Source organism: Fragaria vesca, linkage group LG5 (genome assembly GCF_000184155.1).
Source record: "Fragaria vesca subsp. vesca linkage group LG5, FraVesHawaii_1.0, whole genome shotgun sequence".
NCBI lineage: Eukaryota > Viridiplantae > Streptophyta > Magnoliopsida > Rosales > Rosaceae > Fragaria > Fragaria vesca.
In genome coordinates, this window is record NC_020495.1 from 26,661,619 (window position 1) to 26,677,352 (window position 15,734).

The following is a 15,734-nucleotide window of genomic DNA, read 5'->3' on the forward strand; positions in this document are numbered from 1 at the left end:
TCTTTAAACTCCTCAATAAAAACCGAGTCAAGTTGTATCCTGTGTCGAACCCACTGTCCATATTCGGACGAAAATATGTCCATCAAGGCTGAACCTGAGGATGATTCCTGAGAACAATCAAGTCTCACTACTCTGTAGTAATGAGGAGATTCAGAAGGGTCGAAAGCCAAGGCAGCACAAAAATGCTGATGATCCTGGTTTTGGTGGACACCGGGTTTAGGTATAGCGACTTGTTGTCCTGTGATGGGATTGCAAACATAAAACTCATGAGTTGCTGATTTCAACATCAGAATTAACCCATTGCACCCGTTTAGGTACTCATCAAGATCAGTGATGGGTTGAGCTGTAGGGAGCGGCTTAACCCATTGTCGATCACTTAACTGCCATAGAAACTTTCGGTCCCTATAAGACTCATTGTCATGATAATAAGGATAAAATACACCCTCACAAACACGAGTCTTTTCTAGGTTATCTTCCATTCGATGATAATTATACAAAGAGATATAATTCGTACGGTACGTGGTGGTGGTCGTGGCGCAGCGGAAGAAAAGCCCCAAAGGAGGGGACTGTACCCAGAATTTCTGCACCCAAAGGCCTGATGCTATTCGGTGCCATAACTTGGAAACACTCATGCATGGCACCAAGTCCTTCTCCAATGATAATCTACTCAAAATCTCATTCCACAAATTCTCGCATAAATCCTCCATACCCCTCCCCTGATGATACTAAGTTAATTATATACAAAACAAAAGGACGGAGCTAATAATATACAAAGCTAGCTAGGTTTGTTTGATAGGAAATCACCCAAGAATTTTTATTTTTATTTTTTTGAAACGAAGGAATCCGTATTCTAGTGGGACTAGCATTCTAGGAATAGGGTAACTGATGGCGGACCTAGGCAGGGGTAAGTGGGGGCTGCTGCCCCCAGTTGGTTTTTGATTTAGTTTGTGGAGAGAATGAGAAAAGAGCATGCTAGGAGGCTCTTTGGATGACAAAGCAGCCCAAGGTCTGAAGCACACAATAATTGAACATTCTTGTTCTTTGGATTACCTTGAAGAAACAGAAGAAGAGAAAAAAAAAAAAAAAAAACCTTAGCTGAGCTACTGTGTCTGAGTATCCAGGAAGCTGAGAAGCATCTCTCGGATATGGTTGTGTCCAAGGCACTGGTGGCCGAGATTAACAGATCAATAGGATTAGTCTGTTTCCAAACTTCAAAGGATAACAACAATGTTCTGAATTCATGGGCTATGAACTTAGAGAAACTACTTGATCTTCAGATACACAAAAAACTGCCATCTAACATGATACCGACATGAAGCCCATATATTCCCACAAAATACCTGCAAAGGACTTATTACATGCCGAAGGCGAGATAGATGATCCCCTTTTTGTTGTCTCTGCTTAGGTAACCTATACTTGTTGCCTTTTATAAGGATATTGAATATCTCAATCTAATAGCTTAAGCTAATAGTTGGAGACAACTACTGGTATACACAGCCTGGTTAGTGCTGAACCAATGTAAGTTATGTAACAGACAGAAGCAAACTACCAGGCAATCCATTTTTTATCAATAATTGTACACGAGAATCGAATTCATTTCCATTTAACCATGGCATCAAATATGATATGAGACAAAAGTATATGAACTGATAAAGGGCTTTTACCTCCTAAATAAGAAGCTCAGGCTATGAAGTATTAAGAACAATCTCAACCTATGTACCACAGACAAGCAAAAACTTTAAGGCGATCTAGCTTTATCATAATGTAACTATTTAAGACACGGAGACTCGAATTCGTTTCCCTTTAAGCACTGAGTCAGATCATCATGGTATTGAACAAATAGGACTCAGAAAGGTTTTAGGCCTGTAAAACACCCATAGGCAATAGGTGCCTGTTGGAAGACGCCAATCTGACAAAACTGGTACTTCTGTGTAAACAAACAAAACATACAAATGGATATTACGTACATAGCGAAATCAGAACACTCCATGAATAATACTATCCAGTATCCACAGAATGCAGTAGATAACTATTTACCAAAAAAAAAAAAAAAAAGGTACAGAGATAATGCATCAAAGTTGCAATGAAATTAGCTGCCCATAAGAACAAAGTAAAACATGTAATAGCAGATCGAGAAGCAGATAGTGTACTTACAATGGAGTGGAGACGTCGACGTTCGCAACCAGGTGTGGAAAGGTAAGAAGCAAGCACGCAATGTCAAGAAACAAGCAGGTGTATCCATTTTAGCTTTTGGTATTGTTTCACACACGAATTTGATCTTTGTGCTTTTAAGGTGGTAGCAGAAAATCAAGTTCGGAGTGCCATAGAACAAGAGATCTGAACTTGGACTAGTGCAAAATGATGCATCAGCCCAGAAAATGTCTGGATATCAGGGCAAATCCCACTCAAGATCATCTCTTGAAGTACATCTGAATCCCTATAGGTAGTGCAGTTACATATTCATGATTCAATTATGTGCACCCAGATTTTGGGAGAAAGTGGGAAGGAGTTTAGAACCGAAAAGAAGACACCACCCCAAAAAAGGCGACTCATGAGTTAACCATGACTAGTAAGAATAACGATGAACTTGTTTCTGAAAATGTGCCAACACAAACTAATGAATCTGCTCAGTCAATTCTCATAGATGCATAATACTACAATACCAGTACAAATTCAAACGCTGCAGTACTAAAACATTCAACTCCTATCTCTTATAAACAAATGTATGGAAGTTACAGGTTTTTCCTCTATTGGTTATGTATCCCTGAATCAAACCCCATGTCCTAATCCTTGATCACCTCCATGACTCCATTATATATCTCAACAGATTCGATATATTCATCTGAAAACACCATCAACTCATACCAACTCAACTTATACTTGGCCAGAAACTACCGATTCTACTTCTGCATTTTCATACCTTTTCACAATTTTCTCAGAACATCATCTGATAGTCGAATGCAATAGTTAAAGCACGAAAATAACGAATACAAATTCCACATCGAACAAACATTTTGACACAGATTTGAAAAGGTAAAAATGTATATATCTCCCAGCTACTTCCTTTTTTTTTTTTCAACAGCAGGATCTAGTAAACTGTGAGAGACTCTAAAATGAGTAAATTCTAGTAAACAACCAATTCTAAATTACAACATAACATCCCCCAAACTCCCTCAGTTAGTCAGTTTTGCCTGTAAGCAATGTAATTAGCCAAAGCAATCAAAGGAGCAGCCTTTTCGGAGTTGAATCCGACGAGCTGTTCCTGTGCATCCCTGTTAAGTTTCTCCGCAAACTCCCTCGATTTCTCAATCCCCATCAGCTTAGGATAAGTCACCTTATCAGCCAACAAGTCCTTCCCAGCAGTCTTCCCCAATTCCTGTGAAGACTTTGTCACATCCAGAATGTCATCCACAACTTGAAACAACAATCCAATGTACCTAGCAAAAGTCCGGAGCTTCTCTATTTCTGTGTCCGACCCGCCGCCCAAAATCGACCCGAGAACGACCGCGCATTCAAGAAGAGCAGCAGTTTTGTGGATGTGTATGTACTCCAGCTGCTCCAGTCCCACATCGGATAATCCCTCGGAGTGGATATCCACGACTTGACCCGCCACCAATCCCTCCGACCCGATTGACCGGGCGAGCTCCTCAACCGCTCTGACGATTCTAGAAGGCTCGACGCCGACGGTGGAGACGGCGAGGTGCTCAAACGCGAAGGAGAGAAGCGCGTCGCCGGCTAAAACGGCGACGTCTTCGCCGAAAACCTTGTGGTTGGTGGGTTTCCCACGGCGGAGGTCGTCGTTGTCCATGCACGGCAAGTCGTCGTGGATCAGCGACATGGTGTGGATCATCTCGACGGCGCAGGCCGCCGGCATCGCCACGGACTCGTCGCCTCCGACGAGCTCGCAAGCCGCGAGACACAAAACGGGTCGGACCCGCTTGCCTCCGGCGAGGAGAGAGTACCGCATCGCCTCGTGGATCGTGACCGGGTCTTTCAGCGACACGGCGGCGTCCAAGGCCCGGTTGACGGACTCGGCCTTCTCCACCATGTAAGTCTTGAAATTGATACTGGGTTTTGTCGATTCTTCGTTCACGGCGGACTCCTTCTTCGTCAGGATTGCTGCGACGGAGCTGGGGCGGCGGCGTTTATGGGAAGAGAAGGAAACGGGTCGGGTCGGGTGGAGGAGGAGGAGAGATGGGGAGGATCTGGATCGGTTCAACATTGAGCAGGCTTGGCCCCATGAGCTCAGATTCACACAGCTCATCTTGTATGTTTTCAAAGAATGAAAATTTAGGCAATGAAACAGAGCTTGTATATAAACAAAGAATGGAGCTTTGCTAAGTTTGGGAGATATTAGAGAGGGTGAGTCATGGGCACTGACTCACTGATTACATAACAGATATGGAAATGTAGAGAGAAAGAGAGAGGAGGAGTGGGAAGAGCAATAAGAGTGAGAGTGAGGGAGGTGTCAAGAGGAGGAGGAGGAGGATAGGATTGTGGGTTTGGGACTTTGGGGCATATCTGTTCTTTACCTTATATGCCATGTGCTCTTATGCATGTATCATTTTTTTGGCTCCTTTGTGAGAGCATATATACATTTGCCCAATTCTTCAGATTCCTCAGAATGGTAACATCATTAATTTCTATTTGACAGGTAAAATTGGGTGGCAACAATGGCATGATTACCAGAGGGAGGGATTCACATGTACTGCGTTTCGCAGTTTTAGACCGTGTAGATTGATAAGAACACAAAAGATCCTTTTTCACAAAAAACGAAGATTCTCTTTCAAGAAAACAAAAAGATTATATTTTTTTCAAAAGCAAAGATCTTGTTTTTTCATAGACAAAGATTATTTTTTTAATAAAAGCATGTTAGGTTATAAATGAAACGGACATTGTAAGGATTCTCCTAGTAATAGGAGGTTCTTGGTTTGAACCCCAGTTTATGAAAAGCATCCTTTGAAAAGGGGTTATACTTACAAAGTGTTCCCGATCTCAGAGTGGTAGCTTACTCGATTATCATTTTTTAAAATATTCTTTTTCATATAAAAAAAAAGATTCTTTTTCATACACAAAGATTCTTATATGGAACTATAATTTTGTAAATAAAGAGATGTCGCATGCTTGAGTAATACAAAGAAAACATACGGCAAAAATATGTTTTGACTTGTGAGCACGAAGCAATATTTATTTTGATACGTTAAACAATTAATCAAATTCAACTCGGTGATGTGTTTCTTTCTCAACCGACAAACGTTTAGACAATATCTCTTAATCGTGTATTTGACTCTACTGTGCCCCATGTTGCTATGAGAAGTCCAACTAAGCTCATTACACTGATCGAAAATTGGGAATTTCTCTGCATGAAGTGACACATGAAGTGAAGTAGCTCTCTGAATGGTTAACAAAATTAATGGAGGGTCGGCAGTTAGTTACCCATTGTGATGGCTCATTTCTTTTGAGATTGCAATTGGGCGCTTGATGCTCCAACTCTTATATCTCCAAAATATTCATATTTAAAACAATTATTACATAGAGGTAAACTCATGCATTTGTACACTAACTTAGATTAAACTCAAACTATATATTACTCAATGTACTTTTGTATCAGAATAGCTTACTGCCTTACTCTATGTAAAGTACATTGATGTATCATAGTCGAATTCTCACATAATGTTTAATTTCTCATCATGTTATAACTTATAACGTATTTTTGTTCACCACATATGTAAAATATTTTAACGATTTTTTATTCTAACTTCTACGAGGTTTACAAAGTGTTTGTAAATGACGATAACATGTTGACGTAGCATTTGCCATATGACTCTCCTACAACCCGAGACTCACATTTTTCCAGTCAACCGAAAGAAAAAGAATGATTGCATGCATCCATTGCATCGTCATAAAAGGCTGCGCTCAGTGGTTCACTGCAGCAGTTCATATATTAGCCGGCACAACAAACTTGACATTATTGAATGACTGAAAGCATGTCTAATAAACAGAACTCAGACAAAACGTAATAATCGACTACTCGTAGCTCCTCCTGGACCCCTGTTAGTTAGCAATCTGTTTCATCGACTTGTTAATCGGAGGAAAGTGATATACACCCGCAACCTGAATCCAGGAAAGTCATATATGCAGCAATGAGATTATACACTAATAATTTTCATTAATTTTCTATAAGATATCTCAAGACAAATAAATACTGTGTTTTTTTTCTCCAGTTTAATCCATCTAAACACAACACTGCTTCATTGTATCGGCATTTTGAATTAGATCGAAGCAAACAAACATGGTGGCCAACGCGAGCTTTATATTGTGCAAATTAAGACATTGGAAATAACGTCCAGTTGGGAGTTTAACAAAAGCCAAAATGCCTAGAGATGAAGTCTCTCAAAAAATGACAAGAAGCAAACCAAGCTGCAGGGAGAGGCATCTCCATGCATGACGACCCTCGAAAAATGACTGATGTATTGGCGTTACTTACAAGAAGACAGTTCTGAAGATGAAACTTCAAGCTACATATATATCAATGAGGCCGAACATTTGGATCCATGATCACATGCAAAAATCAGAAACAAATCCTGATAACAAGAACTAAGAATGCCAGAGAACTCAACTTAATGAATCCAAATCACCAACACTAAGGAAATATTACTGGTTTTATTAACACAATGGAAATCATGAGATCAGAAACTTGCAGCATTGTTTCTTGCCTGCAAGCTTAATACAAGATTTTGTTAAAACAAAGTTAACATAAGGGAGCTTGGGCTTAGTATCTGTGGTGAAAACCATAGTGTAGTCGGTTGTGCATAAAACAACCTCTCAAGCCCGTAAACCAACAGGCATTCTACCACAACTCGGCCGCCCCGAAGTATCCACCAATAAGTAGGGTGGGCCGGGCCCGACCTTGGCGGCAGTATTGGGCTGGGGGTGGATTCAGAAGGCATAAGGGAGCTGGATGTGAAGTAACAGCAAAAGCAAAGACAGTTGTCCCACATCAGTTTTCAAGTGAAGAGAATCCACTCTGGGGCATAAATATGGCCCAGCCACCAGCTTGTCAGGTAACATAACTATCCTCAGTAATTACATTCAACCACCATATACTGACTTAAGCTTCGGAGGAGGAAAGACCGGAAGCTCCCGGTCCCCTTTGTTATTGCAGGACAGCAAGAAGGCAGTAGACCATCCACCTGGCATATTATTAGCTTCTGCAAACCCATCCGGGATTGTACAGAAACATTTAGCACTGTCTGTGGGAATCATTACAAAAAGCCAGCGTAACTCGATGGCTGAGTTAATCGAACAGCAAGGCCAAGAGAGGGAGGTGATATTAGGGAGGACCCCGGAAACCGCATGGGGAAGTTCAAGAATTACTGGGAGAACCCTCCGGGATGAAACACCAGAGTGTGTATCGCGGGATCTCAATCCTCAAGAGGTAGCCGAGATGTTGGAAGATATGAGGGCTCAAATCACTCGGCTAGAGCAGCAAGGGACCATGATCGAGTAGAAGCTTCCGGGAGGGAACGCAGGTTGGAAAGGGATAACGCCACGCTCATGAGAGCGTTAGCCCAAGGAGTTGAGCACCGGGAGGCATTGGACCGGGCGGGGGAGTTGGATCGAGCGGCCACGTCTCAGCAGACAGGCACCCCGGTGAGAACGAACCGTAGGACCGTGCATATAGGAACGAACTTGTTACCGGATGAAATGCGGGATGAGGGACCGCCGCCCTTACCCGAGTCGATCCCACAAGTCCAAGTTGGAAGGCATGGAGAGATGGAAGAAACCCTGAGAGCTATCCGGGATACCGTGGAGAGTTTGGCTGACCGAATCTCGGACGCCAAGAGAAGGGGGCGCGTAACCCAACTCGCGTGAGTTTCGAAGAAAGAGGGGGACCGTTCACAAGAGCGATCATCCGGTCTGTCCGGCCAAGCGCAGCCAAGCCGCTCAAACTGAGTTACAATGGGGATCGAGACCCCCATCTCTTCCTCGATAGTTTCAAGTCTCACACGAATGCTAAAGGGTACTCGGATGCAATATGCTGCAATATGTTCCAGGAGACATTAGCAGGGGAAGCACTACGTTGGTTCTACGAGCTCCCATCAAACTCGATTGATTGCTTCCGAGAAATTGTGGACAAGTTCGTCAATAGATTCATTTTACGAACGGATGGGCAGAATACCGCCCAGTTGTTCAAGGTGAAGCAAGATAGGGGTGAGGGATTGAAAGCTTTCATGAATCGATGGCAAGGTGCCACGGCTAGAGTCAGGAATTTTGACAAGAAGGTTGCAGAGGAAGCATTCATTCAAGGACTGCTTCCAGGAAAATTTATGTATGCAGTAAAAATCGAATGCCCGCAAGGTTACGATGAGCTTATGGAGATGGCGGTCAGGCACGCACAAGTAGACCATGATACGTATGAAGGGACCTCGGCCGGGAAGAGGAAGGTCGGAGAGCAAGGAGGAGGATCACCGGTACAAGTGGTCCAGGAGATAAGGGCCTTGACGGGAGAGCAAGAGCCGAACTCGCACCCACCTGGAAAGAAGCACAAGGAAAAAAGCTGGGGGAAGGCAGGGAAGTAGCATAACGCACAAGGAAAGACAAAAGGGTCTTACCAAGATACCGGGTACGCGAGGACGGCACCGGCAAGCAAGGAGCACTTCTCGGCGCTCAACGCCACCTACTAGGCGATATGGAATGAGAATAAGTCCGTCATCCCGCCTCCCCCTGCCCGAAAGTTCCCCCCATCCCAACTCACCAAGGAAGACACCGAAAAATTTTGTGGGTATCACGGGGAAGCAAGCCATAACATTAACAGCTACATAGAATTGAAAAAGGTAGTAGAGCGTCGGATACAAGAAGGAAAGTTGTAGCAGTAAGTGCCCGGGCCGAGGCATGTGGGGGCAATTGAAGTATATGGGACAATCAACACCATCCATGACGGGTCCCGTATAGATAATAGAAGCAACAAGGCAAAAATGTAGTGTATGGGATCTAGGGATGGCCGGGAGGTCTTCGCCTTTAAGAGTAGCAATAATCAGCAAGTGACAACCGGTTAGAAGTCCGTTACCTTCCTAGAAGAGGAAGAAGAGAGGATAAGGCCAAACGAGGACTTATTCCTAATAACATTGCAACTCGACCATTATATCACAAAGAAGATCCTGGTTGACACGGGAGCCTCGGTCAACGTATTGTTCAGGAGTGCCTGGAAAGGACTGCGTCAAGGAAGTAACAAGTTGATATAAGACCATGAACCGTTGATCAGCTTCTCGGGTGATGTGGTCCAACCACTAGGATCGGACAGCTTTGGAGTAAGTATGGAAGGCCGAGAGGGAATTGCCTGAGCTACCGTAGAGTTCATCGTGGTCGATTGCTAGTCATCCTATAACACGGGATCTTGGGAAGGCCCGCGTTATGGAAGCTGAAGTCTTTTGTTGCCGGCCACATGTTGATGATGAAGGTCCCAACCCCGACTGGAGTCATTACGATCCGGGGAGACCAAGCGGCAGCAAGGAGTTGCTATGCGATAGACAACCGAAGGAAAAGATCCGAGGTTCTGTTGGCGAGCCAGGCCATGGCATCCCCCTCGGATCCTTATGTGGATCCAAGGGATGATACCAACTCGGATGAGGAGCGTCCGGGGTTGGCAGAAGAAACAGAAATGGTATCAGTCTCAGATGAATTCTCGGATAGGCAAGTGACCATCGGGACGGGGCAGGCACCAGGGGTGCAAGCGGCCTTGATGACCTTTTTGAAGAAAAATAGTGGGGCATTCGCTTGGACATATAAGGACATGTCCGGGATATCTAGCGGAATCGTAACACACCAGCTAGGAATCAAGAAAGGATACCCTCCCGTGCTGCAAAAGCGAATGGCGTTTAAGCCAGAAAAGTATGAAGCAATGAGGGGGGAAGTGCAAAAGTTGATAGACATAAAGTATGAAGCAATAGGGGGAAGTGCAAAAGTTGATAGACATAAAGTTGATATACCCTCCCGTGCGGCAAAAGCGAAGGGCGTTTAAGCCAGAAAAGTATGAAGCAATGAGGGGGGAAGTGCAAAAGTTGATAGACATAAAGTTTATACGGGAGGTCAGATACCCCCAGTGGTTGGCCAATGTGGTCATAGTTCCAAAGAAGTCAACGGGGCAGTGGAGGATGTGTGTAGACTACTCAAATCTCAATAGGGCATGCCCAAAGGACAGCTTCCCGCTCCCACGAATAGATAAACTGGTGGACTCCACGTCCGGATTCGAATTGTTGAGCTTCATGGACGCCTATGCGGGCTATAACCAGATCCGGATGGATCCAAGGGATAAGGAGCATACAGCATTCACGACCGACATGGGCCTTTATTGCTATAAGATAATGCCTTTCGGACTGAAGAATGCGGGAGCAACTTACCAATGGCTGATGAATGTCATGTTCATCGAGTACCTCGGGAAAATAATGGAGGTATATGTCGACGACATGCTGGTCAAACGTCTAAGGGCCGAGGAGCATATAGGGCATCTTGAGAAGGTCTTCGAGGTCATAATGAAGTTCGGGATGAGGCTGAATCCTCAGAAATGCATCTTCGGGGTTGTCAAAGAGAAATTCCTGGGGCATATAATTAGCAGGAGGGGGATTGAAGCCAACCCGGAAAAGATCCAAGCCATATTGGACATAGAAAGGCCCAAGGAGAGGAATGAAGTGAGTTCATTGGCCGGGAAGATTGTCGCCCTTGCCAGATTCGTGTCACGACTCACGAATAAGTGTTCCCCTTTCTTTTGGTTGCTGAAAGACCAGCGGTGTAAGGAGATAGTATGGGAACCCGAGCAGGAGGAGGCATTCAAACAGATAAAGACATACCTCACGTCCGCGCCGGTTTTATCAAAACCAATCCCGGGCGAGATGCTTTACCTGTATATCGCGGCTTCACAGTCAGCAGTTAGCTCGGTCTTGATAAGAAAAGAGTCCGATGTCGAGCACGCTGTATTTTACGCTGGGAAGGGATTCACACCGGCCGAGAGCAGGTACCCGGACATAGAAAAGTTGGCCTTGGCATTTATTATAACCGCCCGAAAGCTCAAACACTATTTCCAAGCACATTTGATAACTCTTTATACTAACCACCCCCTGAGGCAAATTATGCAGAAGCCAGAAATCAGCGGGAGGCTGGTAAATGGGCAATAGAGCTGGGGGAATTTGATATCCATTACCGGCCGAGAGTGGCAATCAAGGGCTAAGCAGCGGCTGACTTTATATCAGAGCTCATACCCATAAAAGTTGTGGGAGTAATCAACGAGGCCAACCGGGAGGAAAATGGTCCCGTAGCGGCTAAGGAGATGCACAGTGAGGAACCGCTGGCTTAACTCTGGAGACTTTTTATGGACGGCTCAGTGATGAGAAATAAAAGCGGGGCGGAAATAATATTAGAGACTCCCGATGGATTCAAGCATGAGTACGCCCTGGAATTCCAGTTAAAGACATCCAACAATGCGGCTGAGTACGAAGCTTTAATCGGGGGATTGCAACTCGCCCGAGGTATGAAGTGGAAAGAGTGGAAATATTTAGTGATTCACAGTTGGTTGTAAATCAGGTCAACGGGAGCTTTGAACCTAAGGAGCCTCAGTTGCACTGTTACCAAACATTATCAAAAGCCTTCATGCAACGTTTTAAATCGGCCTCTCTCTCTCACATCCCCCGGAAAGAAAACCGTCATGCAGATGCCCTCCCCCGGCTAGCCACCGGAGGGCCCAGGAAAGACAGAAAAAAGGTAAGGATTGAGGTGCTTGGAAAACCAAGTATCAGTAAAACAATCTCTGAGATATTCATGGTCGAGGCGGGACCCGGAGAGCCAACGTGGATGGACCCCATAATCGAGTTCATGAAGGAGGGGGTGCGCTCGGAAGACAGGCGGTAGGCACGAAAGTTGCAATCGAGATGTGCTAGGTACACCCTCATGAACGGGAAGTTATACCGTAGAGGTTACAATCTCTCAAACCTCAAGTGCGTGATTGAGGAAGAAGGAGAAGTGATCATGGGAGAAATTCATAAAGAGGTGTGCGGGAATCATTCTGGATCCCGGTCATTAGCACACAAGGCGCTACGCACAAGGTTCTTCTGGCCCAACAAGGGCGCCATGGCGGATAAGATGTCGGCGAGATGTCGTAAATGTCATTTGCACGCCAACGGGATACATTCCCCTTCCATTGCCCTATCAATATTGTTGTCACCCTGGCCTTTTGCGCAGTGAGGCCTTGACCTCATCGGGATACTGCCTACGGCTCCGGGCCAGTTCAAGTACGTGATAGTGGTTGTTGACTATTTCACGAAATGGGTGGAGGCTGAGCCCCTGGGGAAGATAACCACCGAGTGTGTGAAGAATTTCCTGATTAAGAACATCTATTGCAGATTCGGAGTCCCAGAGACAATCTTCACGGACAATGGTACACAATTCAATAATAACCATCTGATTGAATTCACGAAGGACATAGGTACCAAGATGGTCTTCTCGTCGGTGGCGCACCCGCAGACCAATGGTCAGGTGGAGGCGGTTAACAAGATCATAAAAAAACTCCTGAAAAAGAAGTTAGATGACGCAAATGGTCTGTGGGCACAAAAACTGCTGGAGGTATTATGGGCAATCAGAACCACGGCAACAGAAGCAACGGGAGAAACTCCTTTCAGCATGGCCTTTGGCACGAAGGCTGTTTTGCCAATCAAGACGTCAATACCATCAGGAAGGGTCGAAAATTTCGACGCCACAACCAATGAGGAGGGTCTCTGTTTGAACATTGACCTCATCGAGGAGAAAAGGGAGCGAGCAGACTTACACAACCAAGTCTACAAGCAGCGAGTTGCACGCCACTATAATAATAAAGTCAGGACCCGGACGTTAGGACTGGGGGACTGGGTAATGAAGAAAATCATGACCAAGACGGCAGCCCTGGATCCGAACTGGGAAGGGCTGTACGAGATAGTTAAAGAGATCGGTCCAGCAACTTTCTTTCTCCGGGATCAAGATGGGATAGTCACCGGGCGCCCTTGGAATACAGAGCACCTGAGATTCTATCCAGTGTGAAATGGGAACGAAACCCACCCTTAAAATTTATATTTGTAAGTATTGCGAGCCCCGGGAGGACAATAAGTCCCGGAGGATGCCTTCATTCATTTTGAAAGACTTTATATATAAGAATGGAGAAGTTAAATTTAAACTCTAATTATGGTAATCCACCGGGAGGCATAAGTCAATTAAAATCCCAAGTAAAATCAATCGGGATGGTAATCCACCGGGAGGCATAAGTCAATTAAATCCCGAGTAATATCAATCGGGATGGTAATCCACCGGGAGACATAAATCAATTGAATACAGTGTCGAGCAGGTAAAACCGAGATGTACAAGTTATTACAGTCCCTAGTAATACCGAGTGGGATAGGCTAATACAAATATGTAACACAACAAAATAAGTAATAAAATTAGAGGCATAATACATTAAAACTTGCCATGCCGGGCGTGTACCACCAATGGGAATTTACAAAAATCACCGGGACACGTAGTCACCGGGTAGGACACGAGGCCATTGTCTTAAGAAAAAAAAAAAAAAGGTCAAATCACAAGTTATGCCTCATGGTAGTCTTCTTCCTCGTTCCCGAACGACTCGGCCTGATTGTCGTCCTCCTCGGCGCCCTTGTCAGCGGCCTTCTCGGACGGCTCGCCTGTCTCCTGAAGCTCTTTTTCAGCAGCTGCCTTGGACTTGGTCTCCCTTTCCCTGGCATCCCGGGCAGCGATCACGTCGGCGATCATCTTCGCCTTGTCCAGATACCCAAGGAGACTCCATTCGCCAAACTTCCCGGTGATCCCACTATCCCGGGCGACCTTGAGCATGGCTTTGAGCTCGTCCGACTCCTTAAACTTCGCCACGGCAAGTTAGCCCTGGGAGGGAATCTGGCCTTGCAGGTCGAGAATCTGGTCGTCTTTTTCCTTCAGCTTAACCCTTAGCTTAGCGTTCTCTTGCTGAAGCGCGTCAATGTCGCACTCCAAAGCTGCCACCCGCTCGGCTTTTCCTTCAAGGTCCAAAGTATGAAGGTTGAGCTTGACAAGCTTGTCAACCAGCGAGAGCTTCTCTTTCTTCTCGGCCTCCAAGCTTTTCTCCACCCTATTCTGCTCGGCCCGGAGGTAGGTGATTTGATCATTCAGGCTAGCTAAGCGCTCCTTCATCTCGTTGGAGTCTTCGCTGGCATCAATGGCATAGACGGCGAAGAGGGCCTGCAAGAGTTAAAAAGATAAGTACAGTACCCCGGGTAGTAAGTTGGAATAAGAAGGGAGACGGCTACCTTCATTATCGCCTCCCGGGTGTATTGCCGGTTCTGTTGGGGAGTGTTAGACCCCACCCTGATCCGGTCCAGCTCTATTCCCTTCAGATCACCCACCATGCCGCGAACGAACTTCTCATCGGCACATCCATACTCGTCCATATCTGCCGAATGGGGGTCTTTCGAATCTGGGGTTGAGCGGGGGTGAGAGCGCCCAGGCTTACGGGTCCGCCGGTTGAGGGACCTGCTGATTTCTGCTTCTTCAGAGGTGGAGAGGCCCCAGTCACGCTCAGGCCAGTCAAAGTCACAATATCATCCCGTTGAGACTTTAACTTCTTGGACGAGGGTTTCTTCTTTTTCTTCTCACCCAAGTTGACGTTGACAACGTCACCGCTCCTCCCGGGTTCCTCCGTGTCATGAGGCGGCTTCCCATACCCTTCGTCGGAAATCTCCATGAGCACGGGCGTCTTTGAAACCCGGGCGGTAGAGTCCCCCACGTTCACTTCAGTGTGTGTAGCGGTTTTTCCTACCTCCAGGAGATCATGCAACAAGTCCAGGTCTGAAGCCATGTCGCGCGGGTGTGAGGGGCGAAGCTTACGTCTGGGAACCTTGGCTGTCAGCAAATGCAACAATTAGTAAAGCAACAGAGAAATAGAGAACAAATGCAAGTATAAGCAATAGTCGAGACATTAAGCGGGAACCCTACCAGGCATTCGGCCGAGTTCACAGTGAACTAGCACGTCCCACCGGGTTAAATTGTACGAGTTACGATCTTCGTCCGAGGGCCAGGCCGTAAATATCTGGCCAGTCCGTTTCTTCTCGATTTCTGATAACGAGAAGGACTGATCCCGAATATACCTGAACCGGTTGGGCACGATGTATGGGGGGCAATTTCTTTGCCACCGACCCCCGGCAAGCAACCTTCGCGCGCTAGTTGTTGTTAATGGAAGTATGCAGATCCATAACGGGAGGCAAGTAATCTCGAGCGGCGAAGGAAACACACCCGACGCAATTCTGCTTTTTTGAGTACGAGAGGCAGTAGAGAGCTCGGAACTCGTTGATAGTTGGAAACCCCATCTCGGACAAGTAATACAGGCAGCCAAGTGACAACAACTGGCGTTAAGGGTTTGGGGGTATCTGCCACGGAGCTAGCTGAAGCTTGCTCAGCAGGTACTGCACGCACTGAGGAACGGGAGAGAGAAACCGTTCCTAAACATGTGCTTGTGCACAGCAACGAAGCCATCTCTCGGGCAGCATGCCAACTCGCCCTCGTAAAGGCCGCGAAGTGTAATCATTTCTGGGATGCCCCAGTCTTCACGGAATTGTTTGATCTCGGCCGGGGTCATGCTGCCCTCTGGTTCGTCGCACACAGTTCCGTCCTCCAAGATATATCTCCTGGCCGAGTTGATGACGTTCGTCATCGGGACACCGTAGAAAAAC

At 45.9% G+C, this 15,734-nt stretch overlaps 1 protein-coding gene across 1 annotated transcript; it reads right to left on the reverse strand.

Annotated features, from left to right (window-relative positions):
- Nucleotides 1-2,894: 2,894 nt before the first annotated feature.
- On the reverse strand, nt 2,895-4,395 carry LOC101295340 (geranylgeranyl pyrophosphate synthase, chloroplastic-like). The gene has a single exon (XM_004300550.1). The coding sequence runs from the start codon at nt 4,262-4,264 to the stop codon at nt 3,182-3,184; it is 1,083 nt and encodes a 360-aa protein (XP_004300598.1). The 5' UTR covers nt 4,265-4,395; the 3' UTR covers nt 2,895-3,181.
- Between the last annotated feature and the right edge of the window lie 11,339 nt (nt 4,396-15,734).

Bases quoted from the DNA above. Each gene is read 5' to 3' on its own strand.
- LOC101295340 (XM_004300550.1), bottom strand. From the start codon at position 4,264: ATGAGCTGTGTGAATCTGAGCTCATGGGGCCAAGCCTGCTCAATGTTG.